This window comes from Thamnophis sirtalis, unplaced genomic scaffold (assembly GCF_051295495.1).
Source record: "Thamnophis sirtalis isolate CommonGarterSnake01/CBP01778 unplaced genomic scaffold, rThaSir2_p1.2 scaffold_4, whole genome shotgun sequence".
NCBI lineage: Eukaryota > Metazoa > Chordata > Lepidosauria > Squamata > Natricidae > Thamnophis > Thamnophis sirtalis.
The window spans coordinates 7,945,539-7,962,632 of NW_028261384.1; the positions used below are offsets into that span (position 1 = coordinate 7,945,539).

The 17,094-nt window shown below is 43.9% G+C and overlaps 1 protein-coding gene across 2 annotated transcripts in view; it reads left to right on the plus strand.

Moving 5' to 3' along the window:
• The window catches only part of GORASP1 (golgi reassembly stacking protein 1), a 31,857-nt gene that overhangs the window by 2,926 nt on the left and 11,837 nt on the right, over nt 1-17,094 (plus strand). For both annotated transcript variants that reach the window (XM_014054625.2, XM_014054623.2), the window contains exons 2-7: nt 299-379; nt 8,126-8,329; nt 9,023-9,109; nt 11,768-11,898; nt 14,671-14,809; nt 16,866-17,010. In XM_014054625.2, the coding sequence (XP_013910100.2) occupies nt 299-379; nt 8,126-8,329; nt 9,023-9,109; nt 11,768-11,898; nt 14,671-14,809; nt 16,866-17,010 (787 nt within the window). The remainder of the gene's footprint in view (nt 1-298; nt 380-8,125; nt 8,330-9,022; nt 9,110-11,767; nt 11,899-14,670; nt 14,810-16,865; nt 17,011-17,094) is intronic.

Consider the following 17,094-nt stretch of genomic DNA (forward strand, 5'->3'; position numbering starts at 1 on the left):
GTCTTGAACTGGTCAGAATCGAACTCCTGGCAGTGAGCAGTGAGTTAGACCTGCAGTACTACATTCTAACCACTGCGCCACCACAACTCTTCTCCAAATTGTGGGCTGGGCAGCTTTGGTCTTGGGGCTCCAGATTATAAGAAACTCCTCCAGTTATTAATAACAGATGTTTATGGTTAATCTGTACATAGGCTTATTTCAGGCACTTTTTGCATTAAGCATCCAACTTTCTTTAGGAAGTGCATTCTTTTGCTGATGTTCAGTTTTATGCAATATGTCAATTTTGCCATTTTTGCAGATTCAAGAAAATTCCCCTGCTCAGCAGGCTGGATTGGAGCCATTCTTTGATTTCATACTTACCATAGGACATACCAGACTGGTAAATAGCTAAGAAAAGCCAGTGTTTTCTGTATCAGTATGCGTGTGTGTGTGTGTGTGCATGTGTGTACTTGCCTGTGTCGGTGTTCTTGCAAATATCGCTTGGTGGTTCAACTGACTTTATTTTTGAAATTGTAAATTGCTCCAGTCAATTTTCACTCCCAGATAATGTCCACTATTGGGCTTCTTCCTCTTAAATCTCTTAATAGATAGAGATCTTCAACAAACATTCTCTGTTTCTTTGGATTACATGTGAGATTCTTTTAGTTTTAACAGGTTATGGTCAGAGACCAAAAAACAGTACAAGAAGAAGCAGATTACAGAGAACAATTATTAATAGTGACATGTGAATCTGTAGGTTAAAAAATACAGGTAGACTTACAACCATTCATTTGATTACTGAAAAAAAGTGACATGACGATTTTTCATCCTTCTGACCATAGTCACATGATCAAAATTTGGGTAGTTGGTAACTGACTCATATTTATGACAGCTGCAGTGTCTCAGAGTTATGTGATCACCATTTATAAACTTCCCAGCAGCTTCTGACAAATAAAGTCTCTCTGTGTGTGTGTGTCTGTGTGTGTGTGTATCTGGATTTGCCTGATGACCATGTGATTCATTTAATAACCACAGTAATTTGCTTAACTATATTTATTTGGCAATAAAGATTGTAATATGGAACAAAACTCAAAAGCTGTCTTGATTAGCAACACAAATCTGGGGCTCAACTATGATCGTAAGTTGAGGATTACCTGTAAAGATGATAGATATGTCATTTCAGTATCCTTAATCAGCTTAACAATCAAACCTGGGAGTCTTCTGATAGCATTTGCAATCAAGCAGAACTTTGCTGTTTTTGGAAATTTTAGTAGAAAATTCAGCCAATAAGCAAATGACTGAATAAGGATCACCATATACAATTACTGTAAAAAAAAAGCAAGAAGTATGAAAAAATTAAGGTTCCACATTTAGGCAAGAAGAATCAATTGCACAGGATAGGTGGTGCCTGCCTTAATATAGTAATTGTGAGAGGGATCTTGGAGTCCTAGTTGTCAGTCATTTAAATATAAGCCAGCAGTTGGCTGCAGCTACCAAAAAAGCCAACACAATCCTACAATAACAGGGATAGAATCAAGATCACATGAAGTGTTAATACCACTTTATAATGTCTTGGCCATCCTTGGAATATTGCATCCAGTTTTGGTCGCCATGATATAAAAAAGATGTTGAGACTTTGGAAATTGTACAGAGAAGAGCAACTAAAATGATTAGGGAGCTGGAGACTAAAACATGAAGAACATGGAGACTAAAACATGAAGAGCATGGTTGTAGGAACTGGGTATGTCTAGTTTAATGAAAAAAAAAAAGGACTAAGAATGACATGACAGAAATATGCCAATATTTGACGGGCTGCCACAAAGAAGAGGGGGTCAACCTCTTCTCCAAAGTACTTGAAGACTGGACAAGATGCAGTGGATGGAAACTAATCAAGGAGAGAAACAATTTGGAACTAAGCAGGAATTTCCTGACAGAACAATTAATCAGTGGAACAACTTGCCTCCAGAAGTTGTGAATGCTCCAACACTTGAAGTCTTTAAGATAGCCATAACATCATAAGAAGATGTTGGATAGCCATTTCTCTGAAATGGTATAGGGTTTCCTGCCTTAGCAGGGGATTGGACTAGAAGACCTCTAAGGTCCCTCCCAACTCTGTTATTCTGTTATTCCATTCTAGATGTATTGATACGTGATTGTGTAAAGCACATCATGAATACAAAAAGTAAATCAAATATGGAATGAATTGATATATAAATAATACAAAGCAGGAGTTTGCAGCTTGAAGTCCTTAGACCAAATTTCAGCCTTGGTAGGTGCAGCCTGCCTCTTGCTCCCTATCACCAACTCAATTGCATCTTAGAAACCTCAGGAATTCAGCTAGTTGCTTTAGGGAGGTGTGGGAAATTATGTATGGCCCCTTTATGACTGGTAGGCACCCAGAATTCCTGAGCCACAGGTCGTAAAAGGGCCATAGTTTTCCACCCCTGCTTTAGGATATGACAAGAAGATCTGATCTACCAAACACGTCCCCTTCTTAGATCAGCTTTCCAGAACTGGAAATGATGGGCAGAACTCTTGTTGTTCTAAACTGACCTGCTGGGAAATTGTCTGTAGTGTTTGCTGTATAAGCAGCCATTGGCGGCCCGGTTTTAGGAAGGTCTGGATTCATTGCTTCTTCCTTCCTTTTGGTAGCTTTGAGACTGAAAAGCATTCGTGCCGTCAGGTGCAGCTTGCGGAGGCAAAAGCTGGGCTTGCAGCCCTTCGGTCCCTTCCCCATGCAGGTGCTAAGAGTTTGACGCGGGCAGTGCAGTGCTTGTCTTCATAGCAGATACAGGTTGTCCTCGATTTGCAACAGTTTGTTTAGTGACTTTTCAGTGTTGCAACGGAAAAAGTGACCTAAGACCATTTTTTTCACACAACTATTGCAGTATCCCCATGATCACGTGATCAGAATTCATATGACTTTGGCAGCCGTCTCCTATTTATGACTGTTACGGTGTCCAGGGGTCTTATGATCGATCCACTTTAGTGACTTTCTGACAAGCAAAGCCAGTGGGGAAGCCGGATTCACTTAACCACTGTGTTACTAACTTAACATCTGCAGTGATTCATTTAACAACAACGGTGGTAAGAAAGTTTGTAAAAAGGAGCAAAATTCACTTAACAAAAGGTCTCACTTAGCAACAGAAATTTTGGGCTCAATTATAGTTGTAAGCTGAAGACTACTTGTAATGCGAATTGAGATGCAGCTGAATTGGGTGAGAACTTCTTCTTCTTTAAAATGTATTCTTAGAAAGCAAAATCCAATTTTTATGGCTACCTGTCTTTGAAGACTTAATCGTGGCATGAGAAATAGCTCTGGACCAGATGCTGAAGTGAAATTCTCCCACCATTAACGTAACTTTCTTTTCGTTACATGTTTCATTAATTTTATTTACTTGTTTTCTTTCTCACCAACTCTCTCTGGCTTAGAGAATTTAAAAAAATGATGTAGAAATTCACACTTCCAAGGCAACCCCCTCTCCCCCAATAAAAACAATTTTAAATGAAAATCAATAATATATTTATAATTACAATTAATACAGTGGTAACAAACACTTTTCAAGGGTTCTTTGGATGAGCTTTAGTTTTAGCAGTTTCCAATACAGGTAGTCCTCAACTTATGACCACAATTGACCCCAAAATTTCCATTGCTAAGTAAGACAGTTATGAAATGAGTCATGCCTCATTTTACAATTTTTTCCCCGCCACAGTTGTTAGGTGAACCACAACAGTGGTTAAGTGAATCTTGGTCATTAAGTGAATCTGGCTTTTTCTGACTTGGCTTGTCAGAAGCTCCCTAGGGATGTTGCAAGTGATACTCCCAGGACCCCTTCAACCACCCTCAATACACTCCAGCGGCCAAGCACCCAAAGTATGACTGATGCGGCAACTGTCATAAGTAGGAAAAATGGTCGTAAGTCATTTCCCCCCCCCCCCAGTACTGTTGCAAGTTTGAATGGTCAATAAATGAACAGTTGTAAGTCGAGGATCATCTGTAACGGTTATTGAAATGACAACCTTATTATGTGGGTGAGGACTCGTCCCTCATTTTCTCGGCATCTTTGCTTAAGGGCATCTTTTGAATTTTTGAGTATTGAAACCTGTTAGGTATAATCAAGCTGCCCCTTTTGGCAAAGCTTTGGAGGGAGGAGAAGGGAGGGCATTGACTTCTTTGCTGAATCACCAAAATCAGTTCGCAATATTTGACCAACTGTAATCCTTATTGGTAATAATTAACAGATTAAAAGCTGCTTGACAAAGGTGTGCGGAGATGAGAAAGAAGGCTAGCTGGTAGCTTCCAGCTGTTATTTCGTTTAGTCAACGTGGCAATCTGTCATCTTGAGTGCAGGCAGTCCTCGACTTATGACCACAACTGAGCCCAACAGTTTTGTTGTTAAGTTGAGATGTTTATTAAGTGAGCTTTGCCCCATTTTACAATTTTTCTTTGCCACAGTTGTTAAGTGAATCTCTGCAGTTGTTAAATTAGTAGCACGGTTATTAAGCGAATCAGGCTTCCCCATTAGCAATAGCAATAGCAGTTAGACTTATATACCGCTTCATAGGGCTTTCAGCCCTCTCTAAGCGGTTTACAGAGTCAGCATATTGCCCCCAACAACAATCCGGGTCCTCATTTTACCCACTTTGGAAGGATGGAAGGCTGAGTCAACCTTGAGCCGGTGAGATTAGAACCGCTGAACTTCAGATAACCGTCAGCTGACGTGGTCTGCAGTACTGCACCCTAACCACTGTGCCACCTCGGCTCTCTCCATTGACTTTGCTTGTCAGAAGGTTGCAAAAGGAGATCACATCACACGCGCGCACGGACACGCACACACACACACACGCACAAACACACAGGACATTGCAACTGTCATAAATATGAGTCAGTTGCTAACTCTCTGAATTTTGATCACATGATCATGGGGATGCCACAAAGTGAAAAACGGTCATAAGTCACTTTTTTTCAGTGCCGTTGTAACTGAATGGTCCCCAAATGAACTGCTGACCTGTGTTACCTTTGTTATCCCAGACCTATTTGCTTAGAAGTCATGTTTTTATATTTGGGCTAAAAGATGCTTTCTTCACATTTCGCCTGTGATTATAGTGTTGTTGACAAAATGACTTAGGTTCAAGCACTGCATTCTAAAAAACAAAATACCAGGACAGGACAGAAATATTGGACTTTTCTTATGCAGATCCTGTTCTAAAGCAGAAGCTTCGTATGTATAACCATCTGAATTTGCCAACACAAATTTCCCAAATTTTTTATTTTTATTTTTTTAAACCGCAAACATCTGTTGACAAAATCAACCTCCCAAACCAAAATAAATACTAATGTTGCTACACTTCATCCTAACTTTAACTAACCCCAAATAAAATTGGTCAGTAAATTTACACCAATTTACAGTATAGCTAATCCTCAACTTATGACCACAATGAAGCCCAGACTTTCTGTTACTAAGGAAGATAGTTGTTAAAGTGAGTTGTGCCCACTTTAACAACCTTTTTGTCACAGTTGTTAAGCAAATCACTGCAATGGTTGAGTGAATGTCTTGCGCTCCTTAAGTGAATCTGGCTTCCCCCATTGACTTTGCTTGTTGGAAGTCTGCTAGAAAGGTTACCAATGATGATCCCACGACCTCTAGCTTAAGGCAGCTGTCATAAACATGAGCCAATTGCTAAGCATCTGAATTTTGGGGGGTGCTGCAATGGTTGTAAGTGTGAAAGGCAATCATGCCACTTTTTTCAATGGCATTGTAACTTTAAACTGTCACCAAATGAGTGATAAGTCTGTATTTAATCTGGAAGTGGGTTGAGTGGGACTTTCCATCAATAACTGCAAAATTAAAGTTTAAATTTCTTTCCAGGTTTGGAAAGAACTGAGCTGGAAGGATAGCTGCCCTTCTAGAATGAGTGAGTGAGTGAATGGATGAATGAAAGAAAGAGAAAGGAAGGAAGGAAGGAAAAGAAAGAAAGAAAGAACAAGCTCTCCATGGTGTTTCCATGGAAATGTTGGTAGAGCATCATAACACCTGGATACTTTATAAGTGCAACTTTTAAAACCAAAGCAATTTTCCTAATGCAACGTCTAATGAATCTGTACTGTTAAACCTGTGCACTTTTAAAGTCCCTTGGTAAGATAACCATCTCTAGACCAGTGTTTTTCAACCTTTTTTGTGCAAAGGCACACTTTTTTCATGAAAAAAATCACGAGGCACACCACCATTAGAAAATGGTGCACCCTGGTCAACACTGAGTAAGGAGCCTCCCTGCCAGGCCACAGTGGAAGGCCAGCTCAGTGGTGTGTGTGTGTGTGTGTGTGTGTGTGTGTGTGTGTGTGTGTTATTTCAGTCAACCAAGGTTGGGAAGCAAGACTGTCCAGCCATCGTTTGCTAATGCGGCCCCAGCTGACCTCTGCTCTTGCCCAGCAGCAGGGGCTGATTCTTGGTCTGGTGAACTGTCTGCTTGTGTGTGTGTGTGTGTGTGTGTGTGTGTGTGTGGTGTGCGTAAAAGAAAGCAGCCCTGGGCTTGGGTTCTCAGTGGACCCCCTGAAGAGCCTTTCCTGTGGCTGGTTGTGGAGGTGGGATCCTAACTCCCATGGTCTCAGAGGGGGAACTTCCTTGTCAATCTCTGTTTTCAAAGAAAGCGGCAGAAGCTGCAGCTGCATCCCTGGCCGAGTGGGCCCTGCCTGTCTCTGGGCCCGACTGGCGGGAGCAAGTGCAGCCTGGGGGCAGGGGCTGGCTGGGAGGGTCTCTTGGCCTCTGTATGCAGGCCCAGCTCAGACCCCTGCCCAGCATCCCCTTCCACCCAAGCTCTTGGCCTCCAGTAGGGCAGGAGGGGCTCCGTTTACAATGGCATTTGGGACCAGAATTGCAAGGCATCCATGATGTAGTCAGGAAGTGCAATGTCACAGGCAGGTGCTGCTTAGTGACGGTCCCAACTGCCGTTGTAAAGGAAATGCAGGTTGGTTGTTAAGAAAGAAGGGCAGGGAAGGAACGCTTGCAGGCTCCAGAGGGCCAGATCTCTCACCGAAGGCAGCAGAGCCTCAGGGGGGAGTTGGGGGCTCTGTGAGCACTAGTCCCCCACAGCTCTGTTCCCCCCCCGCCCATTTTCTAGTTAATTCCTTCTTGCTGGCCCTCGGGGCTCCTCTCTGGCTGGGCCAGAAGGCTGAACGGAGGAGACTGAAGCTGCCACCGCGCGAGCTTCCGCGGCCACGAGCGGCAGTGACCCCGCGCTCTGCTTCCCCAGCTCTCCTCCTTCCGGCGGGGGGGGAGGCAGAGTTACCGAGCGAGAGAAAGTCGCCGCCACTTTCCCGCAAGGAGGAAGCCCCCGGGCCCAATCCAATGGGCGCTGGGACCAGGGCCCCGCATTGGCGGTGGGGGGGGAGTGGGCGGGAGCGGGGTGCGCGTGGCAAGAGTGCTGAGGGTCCAATGGGGCCCGACGGCCGCCAGAGCAGCCCCGAGCGCAGTGCAGAGGGGCCACCCTCCAACGGAGCCTGAGACCCTCCCTGCTTCCGCCCGCCGCTATTTTTAGCAATCCCGGAGGCGGCCGGCGACGAGACGCGACGCTCCTCCCAACTGGCGGCTCCTGCGGCCCCGGGGATGCGGCTGGGGCGCGGGGTGGCCTGGAGCGCGCCGCCTCCCCGCCCCCCACCAGGCGCGGCCGAGGTAGCTGGGGAGAGGCCGGCCGGCCGACTCAGCCTCTGCCCGCCAGCTGGGACGCAATGCCGGCGGGTGTTTTTCCCACGGCACACCTCACACTATGTCACGGCACACTAGTGTGCCGCGGCACAGTGGTTGAAAAACACTGCTCTAGACATCTCAAAGAACACAACCCCCGTCAGGTTACGCAATGCAAGTGGTCTGAATGATATGTTCCCCCAGTGAAGGAGGATCATGATTCTCTACCTCCTTGGCTGCTCTCTTCTTGGATGAATGAATGAATGAATGAATGAATGAATGAATGAATGAATGAATGAATGAATGAATGAATGAATGAATGAAAGAAAGAAAGAAAGAAAGAAAGAAAGAAAGATTGTTTCCTGCCTTTATTGGCCACAGATGCCAGGTTTTTTTCCCCTGTGTTTGCTGCCATGTCCAGATACAAGACCTTAATTTCCCCCCTCCCTCTCCCCTGCATATAGAATAAAGAAGGCGATACTCTGAAAGATCTACTAAAAGCCAACGTCGAGAAAGCTGTGAAACTGGAAGTCTACAACATAAAAACGATGAAAGTGCGCGAAGTGGAGGTCATCCCTAGCAATATGTGGGGAGGGCAGGGACTGCTAGGGTCCAGTGTGCGATTCTGCAGTTTCCAAGGCGCCAATGAACAAGTCTGGCACGTGCTGGTAAGCAGGAAAGCGAATCTCCGTGTTGCATTGGGCTTTCTGTGATTGCTGGTCCTGATTGGTTGTTATCTCGAGTCACAGCTGGATGATCAGATTTTAGCTGCTAAGAAGCACTGCTGGGGTGAGTCACTCATCTTAGCCCAACTGACTTACATGGTTTTGGGGCGAAAAGATGGGAAGTTTAATCTCTCATTAAACTGTGTCATCTGGGTACAGATACCTCTGCAATAACCATCAAAATTTGCAACATCATTCACATCGATATTAATCCTCTAATCTTAGAATTATATAGTATATTAAAAAGTTGAATATAGTGGACCTGTTCGTTTTCCCCTCAATGTATTTTCTAATAAAAATGTAATAATAACATTAAGCATTGAATATGCTTATTTTTTACTTGTCCCAGCTTCTGCCAACCTAGCAGTTTGAAAACACACAAAAAATGCAAGTAGAAAAATAGGGACCACCCTTGGTGGGAAGGTAAGAGCATTCTGTGTATCTTCGGCGTTGAGTCATGCCAGCCACATGACCACGGAGACGTCTTCGGACATCATTGGCTCTTTGGCTGTGAAACAGATGAGCACTGCCCCCTAGAGTCAGAACGACTAGCACATATGTGTGAGGGGAACCTTTACCTTTATGCTTGAGTAACATGGTCCGTAGCCATAACTATGGTCTTTCTCTCTTGTCTAGGATGTGGAGCCAGCTTCTCCAGCAGCCTTAGCTGGCCTGAAACCCCATTCTGACTATATAATTGGATCGGATCAGATACTTCATGAGGTAAAAGATTCAGAAGAGTTATAAAGTCAGGAGAGATTGGATTTTGGTGACGATGGCTGTGAATATTTCTTAGGCTTCTGCATTGCTCTGCACTTGGTTCCCTCCATCTTCTCTTGTGCTTGATTTCTTATTGTAGAAGCATTTTTGTGCATAAAACTCTCCTTTGGTTTCAGGGTCCATCTCTTGGCTGCCAAGAGTTTCATGCAAAAGGCAAAAATAACCACAACGTAGTGGGGAAGAGAGATCATTGCACATGGGACTGCCATTTTCAGGCTTCCCTTTCCTGGGTCTCTAAACCAGGAGTGTCAAACTCAAGGACTACAGGCTGGATCTGGCCCATGGGGTGCTTAAATCTGGCCTGCGGGACCGGCATGGAAATATCAAAGGACCGACATGCGGTGTCTCTGCCAGCCAAAATGGGCCCAGGGGCCTCCGTGTGGCTTGTTATCAGCTGGCAGAGTGCTTCTGGAGTCTCCAGAAGCATTCTGCCAGCTGATAAACAAGCCACATGGAGGCCCCACGAGGCCGCTGTGTGGCCTGTTTTTGGCCTTCCTGGCCGCCAGAGCACACTGCCAGCTGAAAACAGGTGGTGTGCGGCCTCCATGCGGCCCGTTTTTGGCCAGCAGAGTGCTGCAGGAGGAATGGATTGGACTGGATTACAATTATGTGGCCTCAAGTAAGTGCCTGATCTGGATAGAAAACAAGCAATATCCTATTTTAATACTACACTTTAATGCCAGATTTTACCTACTGTAGTTCCATTTAATCTACAATGAACAATCTATAATTGGCAGTCATTTCTATTGACTATCCTGGAAAATTACCTCTGCATTTAGATCTTATATTATCATGTTATTTATGCTATTGTACTTTTATTATTAGTTTAATAAAAAAATGAAAAAGCAATTTACTATTAAACTATGGGGAATAAATTTAGAAATACAAAGTTTAGCGGAGTATGAGGAATAAGTAATAATTTGCCTGTAATACCTGGTAGAAGAGATAGGAAAATGGTTATAGTAAAGAACTGTAAAAAGAAAGAAAAGAAAGGGAAAAACGTATCTTGTACCTGTGTCAAACACCCACTATGGTTATGCTCACCCAGAGCATGCCCCCCCCCATATTCCTGTCCTCCAAGGTCAAACACAACCCCTATGCGACCCTCAATGAAATCAAGTTTGACACCCCTGCTCTAAACCAACCACGTCCAAACTTGACAATTTTAAAACTTGTAGACTTCAACTCCCAGAATTCCCCAGCTAGCATGAAGTCCACAAGTCTTAAAGATTGGATACCCCTTTTTCCTGCTTTTTCTTGCTTTCCCAGACAGACGTTCTTATGGGCCCTAATACTTTAGGCTAGGTTTTGTCAAACTGGTTCACAGACCTTTTTAAGGGTCCCCATGAACTTAAGAGTAAGAAGTTTTTCACTGGAGGTTTTTAAAAAGAGACTGGACAGTCATCTTCTCAAAATGTATAGGGTCTCCTGCTTGAGCAGTGAGTTGGACTAGAAGACCCCCATGGTCCCTTCCAGTTCTGTTGAGAGGGGAAACGTTGACTTGAATGCAATTAATTTTCTGCTAGAACTTTGCCTCTTGATCAGGATTTCAGGGATTTTTTTTTAATTAACTGAATCTCTTTAAAAGTTTTTAAAACTGGCTGTCAAACATGAAAATAGTACTGTCCCATCATGATGCAAGCTCCGCTTGCTTCATATGTACATTTGATATCACGATGGATGTACAGGAGGGACGGAATTTAAGATGTAATAGCCCCCCCTCCCCGTTCTTCCCTCCCCATCCCCTGTGGACATCTCTACTCTCTTTTCTCCATGTTCACAAGTCATGAAGTCTTCACCCTAAAAAAAAAGAAATCCTCTCCTATTATGGCAGTGCTTTTCAAACTTGGCTGCTTTAAGACATCTGCGGAGTCCTTGGTGCTGAAGCACTTCTGAAGTTACCTACTTCGCCAATGAACTTTCTGCAAGAAAACACCAAAGGCTACCAAGTTCAACCCTGAGCTACATATTGATTTAAGATGTCTGGACTTCACCCCCAGAATCCCTCAGCCTGGATGAGTGGACTTCAACCCCCAGCATCTCCTAGCCAGCATGGGTGGACTTCAGCTCCCAGAATTCTCCAACCAGCATGCTAAGCTAGGGAATTCTGGGAATTGAAGTCCAGACATCTTAAAGTTGCAGGGTTGAAAAACATGGCGTTATGGCATTTTGAGGCATTTTTTTTAAAGGATGGCATGGAGAGCACAGCATCCTAAAACTAGAATTGAAACATGCAATTGAAGACTCAGTCATCCAGGCCAAAAGTATCTTAAAAGGTTAAATCATGGCAACGGGATCAAACTTTATTAAAACAGAGACATTTCGTTACTCATCCAAGTCACTTCTAAAGGCCTCAGTTTTAATAAACTGTGGTCCAGTTAACCTTTTAAGAAATGGAATTGAAAGGGCCCCCCAAAGATCTTGACTGGTTCCTTCATTGTCCTGGAAAACCCATTGACGAGGGCAGTCTCCCTGATCAAAGAACAGGCTGTACATTCTCTCCCCTAACAGTTTATGGCTGGTGGTGGTATAAAGGGGAAGAAGGCGGGGGGGGGGGCATGTTGCTGCGGACTCTGAATGGTGGATCTCTCTTTTGTTCAGTCTGAGGATTTCTTCTCCTTGATTGATTCCCATGAGGGGAAGCCTCTGAAGCTAGTGGTCTATAACACAGAAACGGATTCCTGCCGAGAGGTTTTTGTAACCCCCAACGGAGCCTGGGGTGGAGAAGGAAGGTAGGACTTTAGAGTTATGTGAGTGAGTTATGAGATGTGGGCAAGATCAGGCAGATGCTTGGCCTCCTAGCGGCAGGAGTCTCCAACTTTGACAACTTTAAGCCTGGCGGACCTCAACTCCCAGAATTCCAGGAACCGGATAGCTGGTGGTAACAGATTTCTGTTGCTAAGCCAGGAAGTTGTTAAGAGAGTTGTGTTTTACGACCTTTCTTGCCACAATTCTGTTCATTGAATCACTGCAATTGTAGTGAAGTAGTTAAGGGAATCGCTGCAGTTGTTAAGTTAGTAACACGGCTGTTAAGTGAATTGGGCTTCCCCACTGACTTTGCTTGTCAGAAGGTTGCAAAAGGGGGTCATGTGATCCCAGGGAACACTGCAACCGTGATAAAAGTCGCCAAGGGTCAGAATTTTGATCACACAACCATGAGGTGCTGGGAGGCATAATACATTTTGGGAATAGTCTGTGAAGTTTTCTTTGGGGTGGGGGCTGGTTGAGCTGGGATTTTCCCCTTACAGTCTGCATTAAGTGCATAGAAAAACCACCATGACTCCCTTCTGTTCCATTCTTCCTTCTTTGACATCAGTCGAATGTTTCAATAGGTGTGCCATGCATAGGCAGAATCTTTCTCTCCGGCTGGCAGCTGGGTTTCATTATGGCATATTAGAAAACCACCTTTTTTTACTCTCATGTAGAAAGGTAACATAGAATCAAAATCACGTGAAATATTATAAAGCCTTAGTAGGCCCACACTGCTTTATAAAGCCTTAGTAGGCCCACACCTGTAATACTATACAGTTTTGGTCACGTGAAATATTATAAAGCCTTAGTAGGCCCACACTGCTTTATAAAGCCTTAGTAGGCCCACACCTGTCATACTATAGCCGAGGTGGCGCAGTGGTTAAATGCAGCACTGCAGGCTACTTCAGCTGACTGCAGTTCAGCAGTTTGGCTGTTCAAATCCCACTAGGCTCAGGGTTGACTCAGCCTTCCATCCTTCCGAGGTGGGTAAAATGAGGACCCGGATTGTTGTTGGGGGCAATACGCTGACTCTGTAAACCGCTTAGAGAGGGCTGAAAGCCCTATGAAGCGGTATATAAGTCTAACTATTGCTATTGCTATACAGTTTTGGTCACCACACTACAAAAAAGATGTTGAGACTTTGGAAAAAGTGCAGAGAAGAGCAACTAAGATGATTAAAGACCTGGAGACTAAAACATATGAAGGAGCAGTTGCAGGAACTGAGTAGGGCCAGTTTAGAGAAAAGAAGGACCAGGGGTGACATGATAGCAGACTTCCAGTATTCGGGAGTCTGTCACAAAGAAGAAGGAGTCCAACTATTCTCCAAGGCACCTGAGGGTAGAACAAGAAGCAATGGGTGGAAACTAATCAAGGAGAGAACCAACCTAGAACTAAGGAGAAATTTCCTAACAGTGAGAACAATTAATCAGTGGAACATCTTGTCTCTAGAAGTTGTGGGTGCGCCAACGCTGGAGACTTTTGGGAAGCGATTGGGCAATCATTTGTCTGGAATGGTATAATAATGTCCACACTAGATTACTGTAATATAGCCCTTGGGGCACCAGCTAGTCTTCCAGTTACTGGTGGCATGGAGGTGCGATGATCAGCTGGCCGGCATGCATGCTCACACCAGAAAACGGGATGCCAGCTCTTCCAGTTTCTGCCACACGCACGAAAGCCACCTGATCATCACGGGCGAATACGTGACAGAAACCCAGAAGAGGAATGGGTGACGCCGCACGTGCCAGGCAACATGACTCCGCATGTCACTTCTGGCACGCATGCCATAGGTTCGCCATCACGTGTCTATAGAGTCTGTGGGGCAAAGACTTAGTAGCGCTTTGCGATCACTGAAAAGTTGAGTTTTCCTATACCATTATTTCCCGTAGCAAGGGGTGGGTGGGGAGTAGAGATGGTTAAATTGATTGCTTTATTCAAAGAAAAGAACATACCTAATTATGTTTTCATTTGGAAACTGCTTCTGGATTTTGTACTTGTGATTGCAAAAAAAAGTGAAATTTTGATTTTGCGGATTAGATAGATTTGTTGTTGTTGTAGAAATGGCTAATACAGATAGTCCTTGACTTACGACCAGAACAGAGCCCCAAATTTCTGTTGCTGAGTGAAACATTTTTAAAGTGAGTTTGCCCCATTTTATGATCTTTCTTGCCACAGTTGTTAAGTGAATCACTGCAGTAACACGACAGTTAAGTGAATCTGGCTTCCCCCAGTGATTTTGCTTGTCAGAAAGTCACAAAAGGGGATCACATAGCCCCAGGACACTGCAACCTTCATAAATATGAATCAGTTGCCAAGCATCTGGATTTTGAGCATGTGACCTTGGGAATGTTGCAATGGTCGTAAGTGCGAAAAACACTCTTAAGTTACTTTTTTCGGTGCCGTTGTAACTTTGAATGGTCATTAAACAAACTGTTGTAAGTTGAGGACTACCTGCACATATTATTGTGTAAAAGCAAAAAGTTCAGCCTTTAATATTATTTTCTCTTGTGCTAAAAAGCCCTTTTTCCCCCTTTTCCCCTTCTACCCCACACTTTCCCTTTTCTCCTCTTTTTCCTCTTGTTTCCCATTATTTTCATTTTCCTTTGTATTTTATAGTCGGATAAACTAATAAAACATTTGAAGATGCAGAAAGTAGAGTTTCTCTTAATATTGGGGTTTCTGTTTGCAGTTCTCCTGGTTTTAAAAATCAGAGTGTGCACCCTATTTCCGACAACATTTGCTTTCTTCTGCAGCTTAGGATGTGGCATTGGATACGGCTACCTGCACCGAATTCCCACACAGGCTGCTACCCCAAAGAGAGCAGCAGAGATCTCTTCGTCTTCGCCCTCCAGAGACGCACCCCCAGAATCCCCAGCTAATGGCTACATGGAGGTAAGGAGATTTCATTCTGGACATGGCTTAGTTACCGTATTTTTAGGACTACAAGACGCACCGGTGTATAAGACACATCAAACTTCGAAGAGGTAAGTAAGAAAAAAAAGTGTTTGCCTTCCCTCAGCCCCCAGCAGCACTCTGTAGGCTTCAGCAGGGCTGGGGCAAAGCAAAAACACCCCCATTTTTGTCTTTTACCAGCCCTGCTGAAGCCTGCAGAGGGTTGCTGGGGCCTGAGGAAAGGCAAAAAAAAACCCTCAGTTTTTGCAAAAAATGACCCGTTTTTTGCAAAATCGGATGCAGGGGCAGGGCTTTGGGAGGCCAAAAATGGCTGAAGTCGGTGTATAAGATGCGCCAACATTTCCATACTCTTTTTTTGGGGGGGGGGTACGTCTTATACTCTGAAAAATATGGTAACTCCTGTGTACCTTGGGTGCAAATTTATAGCTGGAGTGGGTATCTCAGCCCTGCCGCAGCCCCTTCCTCCAGTTTTTTAGCAGTTTTTTAACCCCTCCGGGTTCTTTCTGCTGAAATGCAGAGGTTGATAGCCCAAGAACCGTGGCATAAAATGGATGCATTAAATTTCTGATATTTCATTCACCACCTTCTCTGCTTTGCCTGAGTTATTTTAGGAGGCCTAAATATTCTGGTGAACGTTTATGCTGCTTTGCTAAGACCATACGTGGAATACTACATCCAATTTTGGTCACGTGATACAAAAGAAGATACTGAGACTATGAAGGGTGCAGAAAAGAGCAAAAAGATTAGGAGTCTGGAAGCTATACAGTGCAGGAACTGGGTCTATTTAACGAAAGGAAAACTAGGGGTGACACAATAGCAGTCTTCCAATATCTGAAGGGCTGCCCCAAAGAAGAGGAAGTCAAGCTATTCTGTAAAGCACCTGAAGGCAAAACAAGAAGCAACAGATAGAAACTCATCAAGGAGAGGAGCAACCTGGAACTAAGGAGAAATTTCTTGACAGCTTCTGAAAAAGAAGAGAGTCGATGTAATTCCCATCTCTTTTCTATTTCTGGTAAATAATACCTCACCCTGCCACACTACATGTAAGTCTTCACTTAATGTAAAGTAGAGAAGATTTGTATTTTAGGACCCTGCATTTTAGGACCTAAGGAATTCCCTGTCCCAATTACAGATAATCCTCAACTTACAACAGTATATATAGTGACCGTTTCAGGTTACAATAGCATTAAAAAAAGTTACTTATGACCATCTTTCATACTTCCATACTGTTGTACCATCTCCATGGTTACATGATCAACATTTGGATGCTTCGTATATATATTTATGACGGTTGCAGTGTCCCAAAGACATGTGATCCCCTTTTGCAACCTTCTGACGAGCAAAGTCAACGGGGAAGCCAGATTCATTTAACAACCGTGTTGCTGACTTTACAACTGCAGGGATTCGCTTGACAACTTGGCAAGAAAGATTGTAAAATGGGGCAAAGCTCATTTAACAAATGTCTCAAAGTAACAGAAAGTCTGGGCTGAATTATGGTCATAAATAGAGAACCACCTGCACTGTCATCTTAACCCAGTAATTTCTTAAACATAGGTTAGTCCAGTATGAAGGTTAAGATGTTGGACTAGGAGACATAAATTCAGTTCTCTGGACAACGATGGAATTCCCTGAGAAATTCTGGGCCTGTTGCTCTCTGCCCTCAGCCCAGCCAACAGGAGTGTTCCATCCAACATGGTGAGGAGTTCCTGAGCGAAAGGCAGGATGTAAAATCTAATCAACAATGCATTTGATTGGCCAAACTGAACCCGACTAAATCATGTTATAGTTTAGAACAGAGGTCTTCAAACTTGGCAACTTTAAGACTTGTGGACTTCAACTCCAGCTGGCTGGAGAATTCACGGAGTTGAAGTCCACAAGTCTTAAAGTTGCCAGGTTTGGGGACCCCTGGTTTAGAATAATCTGTGAACTCAGCCATCCTCCTGTGTTGTTCAGCAGAGAAAGAAGCTTCCTAGAGGGCAGCCAAATGGCAGTGGGGTAAGGTCACAGGAGGTCAAAATGGATTCGTTTATTTTAGGCTTCCTTGATGGCACCTCATCCCAAAACTGAAGAAACCGAGAGCTTGGGTTACATCTCCAGTCAAAGTGTGACTCCCTATTCATTAGAAAATTCTCTGCACCTTCCTCCTCCTCCTCCTCCTGTCCAGAGAGTCATGGATCCAGGTAATTCAATATCTCTCCTGTTTTAAAAAAAAATCCTATCCGTGCTAACATTTATGGAGGGTAGCAATAGCAGTTAGACTTATA